Below are 18,699 nucleotides of genomic sequence, written 5' to 3' on the forward strand. Positions count from 1 at the left end.
GGCTCGTGAGCGAGGTAATATGGCTAACAATTATTCGACGCAGTTTTTCGCTTGTGTCATGCAAACCATAAGTTTTCACTAATTTTGAACGGGCGCGAAAGTCAGACCGTAAGCGGAAACGAAGGAGACGCAACCAACCATATTTATCTCGACTCCAAGACTCTCACCAACGCAGACCGCCCGCACAACTTTGCCTCCCATCCTTGGGAGATTGAAAAACGGCCATAACTCTGATATGGATTGCTGTTGGTGCGCCAACAGTGGGAGTTTGTCTGTCTCGTTTCGTGTTTACGAGGCTTCGCACACGGTTTAGATGCTATACAAGCTCGCCAACGAAAGAGCTAGATTCGTTAGCTTCTACGGGAAAATTGAATTCTGCGGTGGTGTACGCGCAGGCGGGCGATTTTCATCGGGAGGTGGTGCGGGTGTATGTAAAGGAAAACAGGCAACTTCATTTCGTAGGAGAAGTCGGGGAGTCTGTGACCTTGTGCGAACCGTTTCTAGATAAAACGGCAAAGTGGGAGACCTGTTACATTGGCAGGAGGCCTAGGTAGGCCACATCCAGCTAAAGGAATAGATTTAAGCAAAAGTCCGTACTCCTGTGCACTGGGCGCCAGACTGATTGTGGAGATGTTCGCGAACGATGATGACCCCCCTCCAGACGAGGTCGGGAGCTTCACCACAGCAGGAGATTGCGTACAAGCTGGATTCCAGCAGCAGCAACATAAGGAGTGTCCAGAGTTGGTAGATTGTAGGAGTCCCAAGATGCAAATCGTTGCCAACACAAATACCAGGAACTTGCAACGTGAGAGGCACGCCCCGCTGCCGTCTGCAACGAAACAGGCCGAATATGCTGCATGCTGGCCTTGCACCCCCATAGGCACTTGCCACGACGTCGAAGAAGAAGCGACTTCTTGTTTAGATGGACAGCACTACTCCTGGTGGACAGGCACCGAGGCAGTTCAAGCGCACAGGAGTTCTGTTCAACTGGCAGACGTACATTCAACTGTTTCGGGTGTTTCAAACCAAGGTGCAGGCAGTCTTCCCAGCTATCAAACTAACTATCAGTGCCAGACCGCAGCATTGTCGCCAGTTTACAACTACATCCCTGCGAATAACCCAATTACTTACTTTGGAAACGACTGTGGCAGCGCTAGCAACGTTTTGCCAAGCCAGAGCCTGGCTGTAAACCCTAACGTCGGCTCCAAGTACGAAGCCGAACAAACAAGCCAGTGGTCTCCACAGAATCAAGGGTCTTGTGATCTTGTAGAAATAAACAGCCCCGATTCTATCGCGAAAAGCCAGGCCTTGTGTAAGATAGGAGACGAGATGCCCGGTCCGCAGCAGGTCTGTGTCAGCGAACTAGACAGCATGAACATGTTAAGTACTCATGGCTACAGAACTTGCGACGATGGCCTTTACCACAGTTATGGGGGCAACGATATGAACAATCAGGGCCAGCCTATAAAGTTTCGGATCCGAACAATTACCGACTGCGAGTTTCAATGTCCTTCCGCCAACTTGCCCATACTACCGGCCAATTGCATTTCTCCGACTTTGAGCTGTCATCCGCAAGGGATAGGGGCACCTTTCTACCAGACCCATGGGAGCCAACAAGCCGGCGACCAGGCTCGGGAACTGCACCTGCCCAGCACAAGCTACAGCTTCCCTGCCAGGCAAGTCGGCGACCACCGGCCTTGGCACAGCGGTGGTGGGACAGTCGAAAGATCCCCGGACGACAAGACAAACGATCCGAGCTCCATTCAGAATGTCACAGCTCATAATAATGACTTGCACACCCAGAATTCGCCTTGTGATTCATCAGGTGAGTGTTTTTTGCACAAAGGCGAATATTTAAACTAAGCGTAGTCATAAACTGCAAAAGTTTACTTATTAAATGAATACATATCGCTCCAACAACTGTTTTGGTTTTTGACTCGTGACTGTAAAGTTTTGTTGTAATTGATTTATAGCCTAGATGCAATTAAAATCTTCGAAGACACCTAACACACCAAAAAAAAGTACAACATGTCGTCCTGCAAAGGCTACTTTTTTCGGCTTCAAAGGCCACTTATTTGTTGAAGTGTGAATCTTCCAATGAACTACTTAGCACCAGCTAAAATCCCATAAAACCTCACTAAATATTTTTATTGCGCAACCCACATCTGCTTGTGGACAAAATTACGGAAAACAACGACTAAAAATTGTAACGCAGCTGCGGGCGATTTATCGTAATATGGCGTCATAATGCGAGGCAGCCATTTTGTAGTGACATGCGCTGTCAATGTGACGATTTAAATACCCTTTGGTGTGAAGTTTAGCCAAAATTAAACTTTGTTCCTCTGGGTTATTGTTTCGAGGGCATGCTGATGGTCGTTCAAGCAATTTTATTCGCAGCTGGAGAAAATCCGCAGGATGGATCAATGCCGCATTTCGACTGCTCACAAACTCGGAGCCAACATCATGATGTCGGGGAACAGAAATTGGAAAGAGAGCCTGGAAATCAATCAGAGGTAAATGACGCATGAAACATTCAAGCCGGGTATTTTTATTCACCGCTACAGCGATGTTCAAAATTAAAATTTTTCGTTGATTTTTGACAAAAGTATTGTAACGGATTTGGACAACTTGATGCTTTTTTGTACTTGTTGACCAAAGCGAGTTAGAGAGAATTTACCAGCACCTCTATTTCTAAGCCAAAACAAAAAAAAACTGGCTAACTCTAACTTTAGTTCTAATAATTTTGTTACTTTGTCCAACGGCATTTTTCAGTTTTGATAGTTTTTTAGTCAAAAGACGAATTGTCTAACACAATACGTGCCAATCTTCACGAACGAATACTTTCTCACTCTCATGAGAATGAATTTCCCACTTAATTTTTTGTAGCATTTGGTAGTTCTAACACCAAACTAATTTGTAATTTTAGTAAATATTTCTCTAATTTTATTGTTTTATAATGGAAAAAGGTGAAAAAATTCTAGTTGTCCAAGTTGGCAATATGAAGAATATCAAGTTTTTGTAAACATTTGGTGACAAAGTGCAAATTTTCAGCTAGCAATTGTTGAACAGACAGCAGCGAAAAATGGCAACATTGCAATGGAGTCGCATTTTCAAATGACCCCAACTTTTGTCGGCTTTCAATGGTTTGAAACTAGTGTAAATATTTTACATTGCTGTCAACAAAACAATACTTTTTGTAATTATGTTTGTGCATGCGAAACACGTAGTTTTTAATGGCTTGATTGTTTGGCAAAAATTAACTACATATTTAACAGCTTGTAGTCGTGCGGAGTTTATTAAAAATGTTAATACGAAAATTGATTATGGGAATTGTAGACCGCGATATTATTAGGTAAAATAATTTGCGTTATCGTAATATGACCGTAAACTATCACACTACGCATAATGCCTATTTATCAACAAATTACATTGGTTGTTTTTTTAAATGCAATTGTGTTAAAAATTATAAAAAATCTCGTATCAGAATTCAAGCTTTTGTAAAAGATCGTAAACAAAAATTTTGTGCAGTCAATCAACGGTGCCGGTGAAAATGGAAATTCCCGAAAACATTTGTCCGCCTCCTGCTGGGTCGTGGTGTGAAGGCATCAGGCTCCCAACGCCCGCTACTTTTTCGGCGATTCGCCCGAATGCGGCAACGGGAAATTCCACCGCCATTCCAATGTTATCTTATCAAAATCCGTCATGGTTCACTGCCGACGCTTATTCGAGGCATTCGATTCGACTGGACAACATGACCGATGTCAAGCATCAAAGCTTTCCCCTTAACAACGAAGCAGGCTCGGATCCGGATGCTTGGAAAACTGCGAAGGGTGTTTATAGCAAACGTGAGTACAACGGGTGAATTTGATCGATGTCAAACAAACAGTGATTCCTCTGCTGTATAAGGCTTAGATTTTACTAATAATACGTCTTGTCTTCATCAGGCAACTATTTAAATTCATGTTTACTGTATTTCATAAACACTCTACATGTAAATATTCGAACTCGTAAATATGTACACTTTGCCCGCTTATAATATTGGTCTTCACATGCGCTTCTACTATTCATTCCGTATATCTTTCCAATTAAATGATCGCTATTGCAAATCACTTGTCGCTTCAAAGGAAATGTGGATGCTGGCAAAAAGCAGAGACGAATGATGGATAAAAAGCCTTCAGAAGAAAAGAAATTCAAATGCAGTTACGACGAATGCAACAAAAAGTTTGCGAGGGAGCAAGAGTTGAGGGTCCATAAGAACAAGCATCACTTAGGTTGGTAAAATTGTGCAAAACTGTGTTTCTTGGAAAAACGTTATTTTTAACAATCCCACTGGAAAGAACAAACGCATAATTGAGGAGTAAACTTTTCAAATAAAATTTGGAAACTTCTCGATTAACCTGGACTGTAATAAACGTTGCGGAATAGCGATTCTGAGAATTTTTTTTTTAAATTAGAATTCGTTTAGTAAACGAACAGCTTACCCTGCTGGCGTTAACATGAGGTAAACAGCACCGTTTCAATACTCATAAATACCTATCAAAACAACGTATGTTGTTCGTTTCTGTTAGGGCTGAAGAAGCCGTACTTCTGTGATACTTGCGACAAGAGCTTCCGACGACCCGATCAGTTAAAACGGCACCAGAAGATCCACACTGGAGAGAAACCGCATGAATGCAGCATCTGCGGCCGATGCTTTGCTCGCACTGACCACAGAAATACCCATTACAACAAACACAGTGGTATTTCCTGCAGGTTTTTTTTTCCACAATTTGATGATATATTTGCTCGTTCGTTGGTACGCCATGCGTTTTTTTTTCAGAAAATAGCAATTACATGGAAGAATTAACACAGTGCACTTATTTGCCTACATCTGTAGACTGGTCGTTTAATTTAACTTTCGGTGTGAACTGTTAATAAAATACATTTTCAGATTAACGGTTTCCACTTTATTCATGGTTTCCACAAAACCATTTTCATCCGACTCTAAAATGTATGTAAGGAAGCTGCGATTTCCAACGTTTCTCTTTATAGGAGAAAAGCCGTTCGCCTGCAGAAGACATGGCTGTGATCGTAAGTTCAGCCGAAGTGACGAACTTCGACGACACGAAGGGAAGCATGCCGGAACATCATTGGCAATCAAGCATCAGGAATCTGAGGACAAAGACAGATTGACAAAACAGTAAACTTCAAACATGAAAACACACAGCCTGAGCATATTATGTTAATTAAAGGATGTCTGAGTTAAATATACATTCATACTTTTACAACTTGGGTGTAAACTCGACGAACGTTTTTATTTCGAAAGCAAAATTTACTTCGGCTGTGCATTTACATCCATGTGTTATGTTTTAAATTTACAGTATAATTTAAAAATAGTTGACAATAATGCATATTGGCATGTATTGTACAGTATTATGTAATACATGTTTAAAAATTTCCAGAAAAGCTTTGTAAGGTGTATGTATCACGTATGACTGTTTACGTAAGATTTTATGCTGTTCGTCATCAGTTGAATCATCGTTTGAAATTTGTTTAGAGAACTGATCGGGCCCAGAATGGTTGGCGGTCGTCAGCAGCAGGGAGTTTACATGGACAGCTATCCAAAGCAGACAACCGCTATGATTCAACCACTGTACGGAGTTCCAGGTTTGCATACGATGCGAGGTGTTTACCAGCCAATTTAACACTTAATCCTTTTTTCAGTCCATCAGCAATTTCAGGTAACGCAACACTGAAGAGGTTGATTTGAGGTTTGTATGTTCTGTTATGATTGCGGAAATATTATTTACTTCTGAATATAAATGTCAATGTATGGCATACTGGGACCTAAGGAAACAAACCCAAAATCTCACAGATAATGTTTAGCAGATAACAACGAAACATCAACAATCTTGCACGTTTACGACCCTTTACGTTTGCATAGTGATGCCACCTTGTTTATTGGCACGATCCGGGGGTTCGGTACTTGTAAGATTGATGCCAAAATATAAAACTTTAAAGGAAAACTACCTTAGCGAACACACATATACCGTTTAACCCTGCGCCTAAAATGTAAACAGAAGCGAAAGTGTTTCGTCGTTTTTGTCATGCTCTAATACCTGTCAGCATTGACAGTTCTAGCGTAGTAAAGTTTAAGAATATAAACAAAGGTTGGACGACATAGAAAAAACAAATACTCCCATCGACTCTCCTTTAATCCGAAGTGTCGCATTACAATTTCACTGTGTTCAATGAGATGCGACGAAAACAAAGTAACCATGGTAGTACTTGCTACATGCTAGGCTGGGTTTCACGGGACTACACCCAGCAAGGTTTATAGTGAAGTACCTGCCTAACAGCTGTCTATGGCTTTGGTTGTCTTTGCGTAACTTGGGGCAGAGTTTGTCAGTAAATGTACGTACAAGCGTTAGCAACATGCTGTGTTTGTATCATTCTATTTTCGTTATTGTACGACATGTAATCTGCAGGGATAGAAAAACGTATATATAAAAAGCTTACAGAAAGACCATTAGCGTTGAATGGTGATTTTGACTGCGGTAAAAGCGCTAGCGTTATTGTTAAATCATAAAACTTTGTTGAGGTTTGTGCAGCATAATATTGCCACACAACTACCACAGTGCAAATCAATTTCTAAAGGACTTTTTTGTTCCAGGTCTTTTGTCTTACCGAATACTTTATGTTTAGAAAACCAACAACAGCCCTTTAGACAGCCATGCCTGGTCTCAACTTTGACTACACTCAGTTCCTGAAAAAACAAAACGCCTTGTACCTGCTGAAGTACCAGAATGATCCAATCGAGGCTGGCGACAACCCGGCACCAATCAATGGATACCACGGACATGTACCCGCGTACAGGGCCAGCTTACACGAACAGCGCATGGTTCGCTCCCTAGTACGAAGCCTGACCAGTCCTATGAAGCCAACCACCGCCGAAGGGTTCACCAAAACGGCCGAGCAGCTACCGACACTCAAGAAACCGGTCGAAAGTCCCAAAGAAGTCGGTGACAAAATTGTCGATTCGGGCAAGGATGTTAGAAGGGTGCAGTCAGCGCCGCCGACCACGGACCTACGCAAGCACCAGGAGCAAGAACATTCATCCCCGTACAAAGGCCCGCATCTATCCAGACTTTCTTTGATGTCTGCAGGAAGTGCCGACGCCATACGGCAGAAGCTGGCACGGAGCCGAGCTTCTACGGCCGGGTCACAACGAGCTCGCACGGTTTCGTCTTTCACGCCGAGCATGCCACTGAGCAGGGAAGGTGCCTGTGATTCTAGGGCGTCGTCTCTGCCCTACCATCGCATTGAACGGCACGGTACGCCCAATCACCCTATAGGCCACCCTCAGACTCTTTATGGTTCCAGTTACTGGTACGCGTGGGCAGATGAGAAACCGAAAAGCGGTTCTTCAGCCCATCGTCCGCAGTCCTTCCAGCAAGATCTTCGGTTAAACAGAAACCACAACGTCATATACCATAAGCACGAAGGTGTAGTGCCAAAATACATGGGCTACGTGCCCGGCTATAAATTTAGGCATGGGGCCACGTACGGAGTTTTGACTGTCCATGCAACAACGGATGGCGCCGTACATCGCCGTCTTGCAGCCCAGTAAACATGTTCCTCTTGCAGATTGGTGTTTCTAGTCCAGCAAATTAGGTTAAAAATTCGCGTAATCATTTAAAATGCGTTCTGTTATTGATGCGAGTGCTGTAAAGGCCGACTACTGGTTTTTCAAAATCGCCCAGTCAATACGTATACTTGTTCAGCGTTTGCTTTGTGCAAGTCAAACACATGAAAAAACATGTGTTTCAATATTGCTCTTGTGTTTCTGTTCTATCTTTGGCTGTATTGCAAATATTGTGTTTTGATGTTCTGTTTTGTAGGGTTTGTTGTAGTCTGGTATCAAGTACCGTTTAGTTGATGTTTTTTAGTAAATTGGTTTGTCTTTTCTGATATCTTTCATAACTTTGCAAATAAAGTGTTTTCACAACTTCAATGTGTTTCGAAACTTTGCAAATAAAGTGCTGTCGTATTGGGGTGTTTTTAAAACAGGGAGTCGAACCGCTTGTCATAGTTTCGATTCGGGTTTTTTTTTATCCAGGGCAATTCGGGTTCGTAAAATTATTTACACGCGACTGGTTCATATTCAGTTCCGGTTTAAGCAAATTAACGCTCAGAGTGATTCAAAGGTGCATAGATTCTGTTCCACTTTACTCTTTCATTTTGAACTCAAAACGTATTTCAACTTAAATCAGTCAACCGTTTGCTTGTGCAATTTTAAACAGCTTCCTGATGTTACAAAAACATTACTGTTCAGGTGAGAGCAAGGCAAAGATGTTTCAGTTCAATAAAGGTTTAGTGCCAATTTAAACTATCCGGTTTGGTTGTTTGCAGATTTTAGGCCTACTTACCGGTAACTGGTTCAGTTCCGGTTCGACTGCCTGTTTGAAAATGACAGCGGCAGCATCTGTCAGGTGAATAATGAAGTTAAATGTATTATAAACCAACGCCTTAGGCGTTGCATAAATTTCTTTTCTAAGAATAAACAAAAAAAACTCCTTGTGAACTTCACATGACACTGAAGGATGCGTCAATGCCAAACAGTCAAGCTGAAGCTCTGACTTCATGCTGTAAAATTTGTGCAAGATAATTAAAAAAAATGAAACGCATTACTTCAAAATGCGTAAGTATGTTGTCGGTATGTTTAATTTGCATGATCATTTACCTTTTTGCGGCTATAAGTGCCTTCTTGTTTTCAATCTCTTTAATTATTATAATTCTTTGACATACCCTAAAAAAGGACATTTTTTTCTGATGCGTGTTACGTCAATTTTGCCACCGGTTGGTGGTGTTGCAAAGAAATCCGAAAATATAATAGATCCGTTGAAATTTAGAAGTTAACAGTTAGATAGTTTGTGTAGTGTAACTGCTAATTCTGTGAGTAAACCATTTGCTTCTTAAACCGCAGACTCGTGTATTCGGTTAGTTTATGCGAAGGAATACATCTTCGACTTCAAGTTTCTGTAAAATGTTGTGGTAAATAAAACAGACACCTGCGGTCACTTATTCACAATTTCCATTTACCTGCTCTTTGATTTTGACAATGGCTGACCACCGTGAAGATCACAGGTGTGTAGTTGTGGCTTACCTTAAGAGAATATGTGTTCATAAACTCAGTAGTATTATAATTATTTAAAAGCTGTGCTTTGTGCTGGAAAACAAATTGTTTTGACATTAAAACTGATTTATTGGTTTTGAAGTACCTGGGACATCGTAAAAGCCACACAGTATGGCATATTGTGGAGATGCAAGGAGCTGGTTGAAGGTGGTTATGATGTACGAACTCCTGATAATGACAACATAACGCTGCTTCATTGGGCCGCAATTAACAATCGAGTGGAGCTAGCCAGGTAACTATAAAGTTCTGTACTTTTGTTGAGTGAATGTTACTTATTGTTAATGTGATACAAAACGCAGTGGTAAACTGGTTATGAAGTCAGTCGATGGCACATACTTTCATAACAAAACTCCTAAAAATTTTTTGACTTCCAATATTAAAATATTTTAGATTTAAACCACAGACCGCAGATGCTGGCCCTGAGATCACTGTACCTTCCATAATTAGAGATTCTATTTAAATAACACGCTTTTTAACTCTTTCCACTCCGGACCATTTTCGCTGAACTGGCTCTAGAATCCGGGATTTTTGAGCAAAAATGACAATTTTCAAACACTTCCCATTTCGTAAATATATAAATTAAAGCGGTTACCAGTATCGCAAAAGAAAGGGTAAACCCCCGTGCTGTATCTAGGCAAATTTCAGGTTGCTGCGAACAGTAGTTCGATAATTTTATGGCTTTCACCAATAGGACCTTTTTCAACTTTTTCCAAACTAGTGAAAATTGCTTGTTTTGGGGTATGGTTGCAAATGAAATACTCACGGCCCAATTGTAAGGTGTAATAGTTAGATTTTTGGTGTGTAACACACCAATGTAATGTGGGGTCAGGGAAAAATTACAATTCTTGTCCAGTGATAGTTGTTTTTATGTAACAGCCCATCGAATTTTCACATTTTTTCTCAAATATGGTGAAAAATCCAAAAAATATTTTTCTGAACTTTGTATATATCTAACTTACTTGTGAGGATTTTTTTGTACACAGGCTTTGTAGTGCTGTAGTATGCATTATGCAAACATCTATTTACAAAAATAAGTCAAAACCTGTTCAAAAATTTCTCAAATTTTCAAAAATGTCTTGTTATACTATTCGAATGTGTTCTTTTCACCATCTATACATTCGAAATACTCACAAGCTTGTTTTTTATTCAAAATAGTTCAAATTTTTACCAAATGGAGTACTACAAGTGTGCTTTTATGGAAAATTTTTACTTCACTGATAGCATGTGTAGTTTTTCCACAAAGACCCTTGCAAATCATGCATTTTTTAGTATTTTTCAAAAAACAACCATGAAGAAATGAAAGAAGAGAAACAGAGTAAAAAAAGACTATACACAATATTCAACCATGTTGTGAAACTTTTCATGCAATTATTTACACATAATGTCACACTGAATGTTTGACAACTGTATAAATTGCTTTTGAACTGCTCTGGCTGTTGTCTGAAGTTGCTCGACTGACCTTGTCGAAACCTTTCTTTGAATGGAGAAATTGGATTGCATTTTCAAATGTGTTGTGGTTATGAAGGTTTCTTTGTGATATCCATGTTTATTGTAATGCAAAAAAAGGTATTTGGGTCTGATACTACAACTGGGACCAATTCATGTAACAACATTTTCTTGTCGTTTGGTCTCAGAAATGCCCCCCACTTGCCATACTTTACCTCCAAATGAATTTTGGACCTGTTTTGCCAAAACTGCTTTCTGTTTTTGCACAGTACAAGGTTTTTCTTGATTCATGTACAAGCTGATTAATTACAGGAAAATAATATCTAGCCGACTCATTCCTTTTCTACCACAAGAACCATTATCTTGCATTTGCTTTGCAGGCTTTATGACGTCACAGTGGACATTCAACACGCTCGTAATTTTTATGCCGAGGGTTCAAGCGATCTCTGTACTTACAGTACCGATCCTATTTTCACTGTTACAGCGCGTTGCTGGTCGTATTACAACCAAAATATATGAAAACAGTGCAAAAAAACACCCAAAATTTGCAAAAAAATTTGCGTTATATATGTTCACCAAAATTCATCAAAACATTATTGTAGACTTTTGTTGACGCAAGGAACTGTTTTTCCATCCTAGTACATTCAAATGAATGTATTTTTGCGCGGCCAAAGCTTACGATTGCGACGCAATGACAATTTCATTTACCGTCTATATATAGACGCTTGGATTCTACGGCATGCGCGAAATCGTCTATATATAGACGCTCGGAGTGGAAAGAGTTAAATCATTTTATTATTGTGTGTATAATACTGTAGCTAAGGAACTAAAGGGTGAGATATATATTCGCATCCAGACTGATCCTGTTGCCAAAAAGCTAGGGCTTTGTGTTCATATTGCCATCCTAAAAATTTGTAGCTGTTTTAGACTGGCTAGAGATTGAACAACAAAGTAACACAGTTATGAACCTTCTGTCATAAAATTTTGTGAATGTATTCTGTCTTATATGTGCAAAAACGCCATAATATTGGAGAGCTGCAGACAGGGTGTGTACACGCACTGTTTCGACCTGTAAGGTCTTATTGTGTCTTGTTTTTCAGATATTTCATTTCTATGGGTGCCTTGATTGATGTTCTTGGAGGGGATTTATTGGCCACTCCACTGCACTGGGCTATCAGAGAAGGACATTTACCTATGGTTGTATTGCTTATCAAATCAGGGTATGTTGGATTTAGGTGACTGATCGTTTTACAAAAGCTGCCATAAATTTGAGAACTGAATTGATATGTGTGAAATGCCCAAATCCTTTGCTTAACTTTGGTTGAAGTAAAATATGTATATAGTGTTAAATACTTGGTAGTTTGAAAAGGTCTAAATTTACCATTGCAAAGATTCACATTATAAGTGCACCTGGTCTTCAAAGCACATGCATTAACAAAAAATAAATAGGAAACTTTAATATCTATTACTGAGTAGCAACGTTTTTGTTGTTGATAGGGCTGATCCTGGAGTAAGAGATGCTGAAGGTTGTGCTGCAATACATGTTGCTGTTCAGTGTGGACATACCCCCATAGTGTCGTACCTGGTTGCGAAAGGCACTGATGCTGATCTTTATGATGCCAATGGCAAAACACCTTTAATGTGGGCTACGTGGCGAACATATGGGTAAGTTTCTTTGTGTATTTTTTATGCATGTGAAGGGTGATTCTTATTTAAGCTAGGTTTGATTTTCTCAAATTTGTTTTACAACTTATTGTGCAGTTGGTACCTAAACAACATGAACACGTCTAAACAAAGCTCTTTTCCTCCTAAATAATTCACAAGTTGTAACATTATTCACACCCGACTTTCAGTATGTTCCTGGAAACTATGTTGAATCAATTTCTTTTTCAATAATATTTATTGGAAAAAGTGCCTGTTTAAATATTATTTATAACAAAAAATTTAACTATTAAAACAATAATAATTTGCATCCACTATCACAGATCAATTATTAGATTTCTGTTATTTCAATTTGTTTAATCTGAATTTGTGTTTACTAAAACTCCAACCTAAAGGGTATTTTTTTTGTTGCAAGCCTCATATTTTACATTTATACTTTAGGGTGGATCCGACAAGGACTCTTTTGTCTCTGTATGCGGGAGTGAACATGAAGGATCTGACACAACACAATACCCCACTGCACTGGGCTTGTCTTGCACAAAACACAAATGTTATCATGTTATTAATACAGGCTGGAGCAGACCTTGACGCCAAAAACAAAAGGGTGGGTCGTGGGTAGATGTTTTTATGAATGGTTGTATATGGTATGCATTTAAGACTGTTTGAGTTATGACTTAAATGGTTAAGAAAATTTGACAATATGTTTGTTTGCCCAAAATTATGTATGAAAATATTTCCATTTACTTTGTATTAATCAAAGTAATTTCTTGTTTTTTCAAGTTTTTTACTGAGAATATATTACAGCAGAGTCTCATGAATGATCTTTGTACAATTTGCAGCTCACTGATCATTATTGAATCTGCAGAGTTTCATAATTTACACCTATCTTGCTGGTCACAACCAAGTTAATGTTTTTAGATAATTTAAGTTAATGAAAAATGTAAACAATGGCGTGAAACTGTTTACTCTCATTGTTGTGTTTAATTTGTTGGGCCGGATACACCAGTCAACAAAACACTGTGATTAATGACATCTTGGCCCACTTGTATTGTTATTGATCAGCCTTTAGCTTCACTCCAGGGAGTTGTGGATTTACTTTTCTCTTTTTTATTTTCATTTAATGTTTTTTAAAGAGAAATGCATCAGATACTTATTATTTGTAATATTTGTATATTAACTACCAAACCAAAGGCAATGGCACACATTATTCCACAACCTCAAACAATAGTTGCACTACAAGACTGTGTGTTTCAAGTATTCTAAACAGTGGACCAACATAATGTATAAACAAAGCAAGTTGTTAGAACAGTTGCTGAAAAAGTATGTATTATGTTATTGTTAATTATGCGCAGGGAGAATCACCTCTTGACATTGCCAAAGCCAAGAAAAATGTGTGGATATCGTCCCGACTGCAGATGATTCGCAAGGAGAGAGGGCTAGACGCTGGCAATTCATATTTTCGTCAAACTTTTTCCGACAAAATTGTAAGTTGTTGCTTAATCCCTAATTTGAGGTTTTGGAGTTTGGATTTAATGCTAATCACGTAAAACAGCACAACTTTGTGTGGTAAAACCCAAGTGGTAAATTCATTTGATTTGTAAAAATAAAAATTGTACATAAAGAAATGGAAGGACTGTGATTGTGAATTGAGGTCACTGATCTTGTTCTGTGCATATTGAACATTTTGAGATCAGTTTAATCGACTACTTCCAAATATCTAAAAAAAACCTACTCAACTTCACTCAAGCTAACAGTAATTGTATCTTTTATTTTGCAGGTTCGCGAAAGAGTTATGTTTGGAATTGCCTTCTTTGTTATGTTTGCTGTTGGTTTCATCTTTGAACTTTCCACCCCTTCGTGGTTGGTGAAAGCAGCCTTGTTCATCATCTGCTACCTTGTCGTATACGGGGTTTCAATGTAGGTCAAGTTAGATGCATTTTCAATGTGTTTGGAATAAAATGTAAGATAGAAGTTTCCTTCTCATACAATGGAAATGGTCTGCAGTATTGATTTTTGCCATTGTTTGGCTCAACTGTGTCAATAGCACCTTGCTGTTAAAAATATAGGTTCCAAAGCAACAATGGAAAAGTGACGTTTCCAAGCAACAATGACCTTGTTTCAAAGTTTACAATTTTTGTTAACGAAACTGTTCTCTGTTTACAAATGAGCAAACACAAAGTTTATCAAAAAAGTAACTCCACTTTTTGTGATTTTGCAGGGTTGCCATTACGCACAACGAAATATCTCATGTGTTACCGCTTGCAATATCTCTGGCCACCAAGTTCTGGGTGTACGTCACCTCATTCTACTATTTCTGGCCCTATGTATATTCTCTCATGGGCAAACTCTTCTTCCTCACCTGCACTCCAGCTATGTGGTACTTCTTCTACAAAGCACTCAAGGCTGACCCAGGGATTATTGCAGTACAGGAAGATCAAAAGAAAAGGGTTGGTCTTTTGTTTATTTTTAGTTGTTTTGTCACAAACAAAAAGTTGTAGAAGTTAAGGTTTTGGAAATGTGGACATTTTTTACCCCAAGTTCACCAGGACAAAGCAAATTAGAATGGTTTTGAGTTTTCTTTGGCCAGGAAAAATGTTACTGTCAAGGAGCTCATCAATTATGTATTCCAACTTTCCACTAATATGCCATAAACGCTTTGAATCAACCAATGCAAATTTTTTTTAAAACCAACGCTCCCTGCAGAAAATATGTTACCAGGTTATCCGCCTTAACGAAATGACGATTTTTTTCAGATGATTGTGCATCTGGCAGAAACCGAGGGACTCAAAATGGAGAATATCTGCAGCACTTGCATGGTAAGCAAACGACCCAAATCCTAAAAAAGTGTTTCCCATTTCAAAACACAACCGATGTACGCAGATTGCAAAGCCACTAAGATCGAAACATTGCGCTGTGACGAATAAATGCATTGCCAAGTTTGATCATTACTGCCCGTGGGTCTTCAACGCAGTGGGCGACGGAAACCACGTTTATTTCATCGGCTACCTTTGTTTTCTGCTGGGTATGCTCTTGTGGAACGTGTATGCTGCTTTTTTCTGTAAGTACTCTTTTGGTTGATTTTTTTTTATTTAAGTCCGCCCTGCATAGCAATGACAATGAATAGCAATTAAGCATTAGATTTAATGCAAGCGTGCTTAAAGATACGGTTTGTGATGCAATAATCAGAGGGGATTTTGAAGCGCTGTATAGCGCAGCATTCCAAGGGCTTAGCAGTAATTAGACAGATAGGCGGAAGTACTCTCCATATGCACGTCGCCTACTCCCCGAAGTGTATTTCTGCCGCAGTGGCTTTTCTTATGGCTGCCAAAAATATTTTAATTCATACTGAGAACCGTGTTGGCGTTTCGTCTCGATGGGTTTTGCTTTGGTCAGCACGGGTGATCGCATTCAACCTGTCGCAACCCTTCACCTCGACTGGCTGCGATCCCACGGCAGACAGACGGTGATTCTCCGTGAGGAAATCACCTTTACATGGGCGCCTGACTCGATACCTTTATGGTTTTATCGGTGCCCAGGCCATTTTATTTCCTTGTATATTGTTCATCCGCGTAGTTGCCCCTTTTCGCAAAAATAAACTCGAATAGATTGGACTTGTCACTGTGTAATTTACAAATCTATCAATCACAAACAAGCGCAACATTCGTTGAAATGCAAAACTTTCCACGAACGTCTATAATATAATACATGTGTTTTTTGACCATTGGCTAAACCTTAAATTTGGTATTCTACTCTCATTGTAACACTCAACAACTACAACAATTCCTTGTCTTGTAGATTGGGAACACGGCTGCCCGTCTAGCGAGGAGTTGACAGGTGTCGACCGAATGTGGTTCGTCATTCGTTGTTCGCCATGGGTTTGTTGGATCTTCGCCAATTTATTATTTCACTTGCTGTGGGTCTGTGTGCTTCTCACGTGCCAGATGTACCAGGTATGCACGACTTAGAAGCAGTGTTTTTTACCAACGAGCGAGACAGCATGGGCAGAAATGGAAGTGATTGAACTTGTGATATTCCTTATATATAACAACGTTATGTTATGGACATTAAAATTGCAGTGCAAACAAAAATAGTTTGTTATTACGAAAAATGCGGAACAAGTGCACGTTACTGCCGCAACGTGATTCAAAACATGTTTGATTTTAAGCAACATACCAATAATTTTCGTTAAAATTCCTTGGAATTGTCACCTGTCGCAAAAACTGGGCACTAAATTATACTAATATATTTGTTGCCGAATGTATGTGTTACGAAGATGAGCTTGAGTTTATAGAAACAACTTATTTGTGCTGTGTACGTAGATCGCGTGGTTAGGTGTGACGACCAATGAACGGATGAATGCTGGGAGGTACCGACACTTCCACACCTCACAACACGGACACTTGGAGAAAAGCCCATTCGAGTAAGTTGAATGATGTCTGAATTGTTATGTAGTTGTGTCTTTTTATAGATGCTTTAATGCACTAAAAATTAGACTATTTTTGTCCCCTAAACTCCTTTTCGACAACAACAAATATAACTTTAAACCAAACAAAAGTGAATTTGATGTTGGTGACCTAAACACTGCTTGCCACCCTGCTCGCCACCCTGCTCTTAATAAATATGTTGCATGCATTGCTTTTGCATGCCGAAGATGATAACTGTAACTAATGTACGTTTCCCTACAGTCGCGGTTTCCTGAACAACCTGGCCGATTTTTTTCAATGCACCTGCTTCGGCCTCTTTCGACCACTAAATATCGACTGGAGGACGCGGCTCGAATTTGGAAAGGAATTTCCCAACGTCACAGTGCACAAAGTCCACGAGAACGTGTGACGTCACTGCGTGATGAATCTGTGACGTCATATGTCGTTGGACATGTGTTTTTGTTTAGAATTGTAGCCTGTTTGATTTACATTCTTTCATACTAACGTTATATTGTAACCGACGTAGGTACCGGTTCCGAAGATTCGAACCCGTTTTGTTGATCGGGTATATTCGGTTCGCCTACACTTGTTTTGAATCAAAATTTTAACGTCTCATCATCGAAAAGTTCAAGTGCGATGATTATTTTCTCACATATAATATTTACAAAGTGAAACACTGTTTTCAGGCCTTGGGGTACGACTCATTTACTAACCTTATGAGTTGTTCCTATCCTTAAACGTCGTCAACTTTGCACCAACACGTTTTCCCTGATGTAATGATTATGAGCGACCGTCTGAATATATTGTCAACTTTGTGAACTGGCCAAACCGAATGCTTCCATGGAGAATATTACATAATGTTGTTTGCATTCGTATGAACGCATTTTCAATTCTAAATTGTTTTTGGTCCCAGTGCAACATGAGTTGCTCAAACTTCCAATTTTCGTCGTTGTGAGATGAGCTGCTTGAAAAGCGAAAAATGAATCGTGATAAACTACGTTCCCAATCGTATTCTGTGTCAACTAACAGCAAGGCGCAAATGTCTGTCGGCGAACAAAAGTAAAACCTTGCATTTTTATTTTTCCGCAATGCTTAGCGTAGAAACATTTTAATCGTTTACATATGTGTGTATAGTTGATTATGACAACACTGTTCGCCGTGTGTTTGATTGATTTGATGAGGATAACGTCTGGCGGGCAAATTCAATCACAGTTCGAAATTCAGTCCTTTGTGCGTGTCAAAGCTATCGTATTCAATTAGAGCTTGGCCTTGCAATCGACCGTCCAATTTACGTAGATATAGTGAAATGCTGGTTTTTATGCAGTTTCTGTTTGCAATGGTAACGAGACTTTTTCATATCGTTTTGCAAAAAACTTCTGTCGAATAACGTGGCAACCGAAATTATTCCGTTGTTAACTGTAAGGAGTCAATCTATTGCACTGTTAATGCTGTCGTTAGCGATCCTTTTTCGCGTGAGTCTGGCCACCTTTTATTATCCGGCTTCTGCAAATTTTTGTGCTGGCAACCCCTTGCGCTATGGAACGTACTGTGTAGACCTACTTGCATTAATTGGACGTTTCATAGTACATAGTGTGTACACATGGGATAGTAAACCCTTTTTGCTGTATCAAAATGTTAAAAAGCAAGTTATTGTGTATGTTACCAAACAAACCTTAACTATGAAGTTTAACTTGCCAAAAAACTCTTTACCGTCTTGACATAAGTTTGGCCCAAGCCTTAAAAGTTTGAACACCATCCCCACCTTCGTCGGTTGTGTGGTGTTTTATATGGAACCGCTGTCACTCGGGTGTACGTTTCTTCTTAGTATATGTTGTACGTGATCCATGTCGCATGCTCGACCAAATAAACCTAACCGAATCATGAAAACTACTGCAACATGTTTAGTACAACCTTGACGACGAACCAGCCAGGCCCAAGAAAGGGGGTGCAGTCGGTGCGTGGCACTGGGGCCCATGAATAGCAAAAAAGGCT

General features: G+C 39.6%; 2 protein-coding genes across 2 annotated transcripts; both read left to right on the forward strand.

Annotated features, from left to right (window-relative positions):
* The first annotated feature begins 6,657 nt into the window (after positions 1–6,657).
* Positions 6,658–8,020, forward strand: LOC145898922 (uncharacterized). Its single transcript, XM_082987591.1, has one exon. The coding sequence runs from the start codon at positions 6,713–6,715 to the stop codon at positions 7,607–7,609; it is 897 nt and encodes a 298-aa protein (XP_082843717.1). The 5' UTR covers positions 6,658–6,712; the 3' UTR covers positions 7,610–8,020.
* A 949-nt stretch (positions 8,021–8,969) lies between these two features.
* On the forward strand, positions 8,970–18,582 carry LOC145897393 (palmitoyltransferase ZDHHC17-like). Its single transcript, XM_082985661.1, has 13 exons — positions 8,970–9,126; positions 9,258–9,407; positions 11,722–11,841; positions 12,119–12,286; positions 12,725–12,887; positions 13,636–13,767; positions 14,061–14,200; positions 14,502–14,730; positions 15,037–15,099; positions 15,164–15,341; positions 16,079–16,233; positions 16,603–16,703; positions 16,969–18,582. Exons 1-13 carry the CDS (start codon positions 9,101–9,103, stop codon positions 17,114–17,116), a joined length of 1,773 nt encoding a protein of 590 aa, XP_082841787.1. The 5' UTR covers positions 8,970–9,100; the 3' UTR covers positions 17,117–18,582.
* The last annotated feature ends 117 nt before the right edge of the window (positions 18,583–18,699 follow it).

The sequence above is a fragment of the Ascidia mentula genome, chromosome 4 (assembly GCF_947561715.1).
Source record: "Ascidia mentula chromosome 4, kaAscMent1.1, whole genome shotgun sequence".
Classification (NCBI taxonomy): Eukaryota; Metazoa; Chordata; class Ascidiacea; order Phlebobranchia; family Ascidiidae; genus Ascidia; species Ascidia mentula.

What these genes read in the sequence shown, in the direction of transcription:
- LOC145898922 (XM_082987591.1), top strand. Translation starts at nt 6,713, where the DNA reads ATGCCTGGTCTCAACTTTGACTACACTCAGTTCCTGAAAAAACAAAAC.
- LOC145897393 (XM_082985661.1), top strand. Translation starts at nt 9,101, where the DNA reads ATGGCTGACCACCGTGAAGATCACAG. An exon ending in AATCGAGTGGAGCTAGCCAG is followed by an intron (nt 9,408 to 11,721) that starts GTAACTATAAAG and finishes CTTGTTTTTCAG; the next exon opens with ATATTTCATTTCTATGGGTG. An exon ending in AAACTTTTTCCGACAAAATT is followed by an intron (nt 13,768 to 14,060) that starts GTAAGTTGTTGC and finishes TTTATTTTGCAG; the next exon opens with GTTCGCGAAAGAGTTATGTT.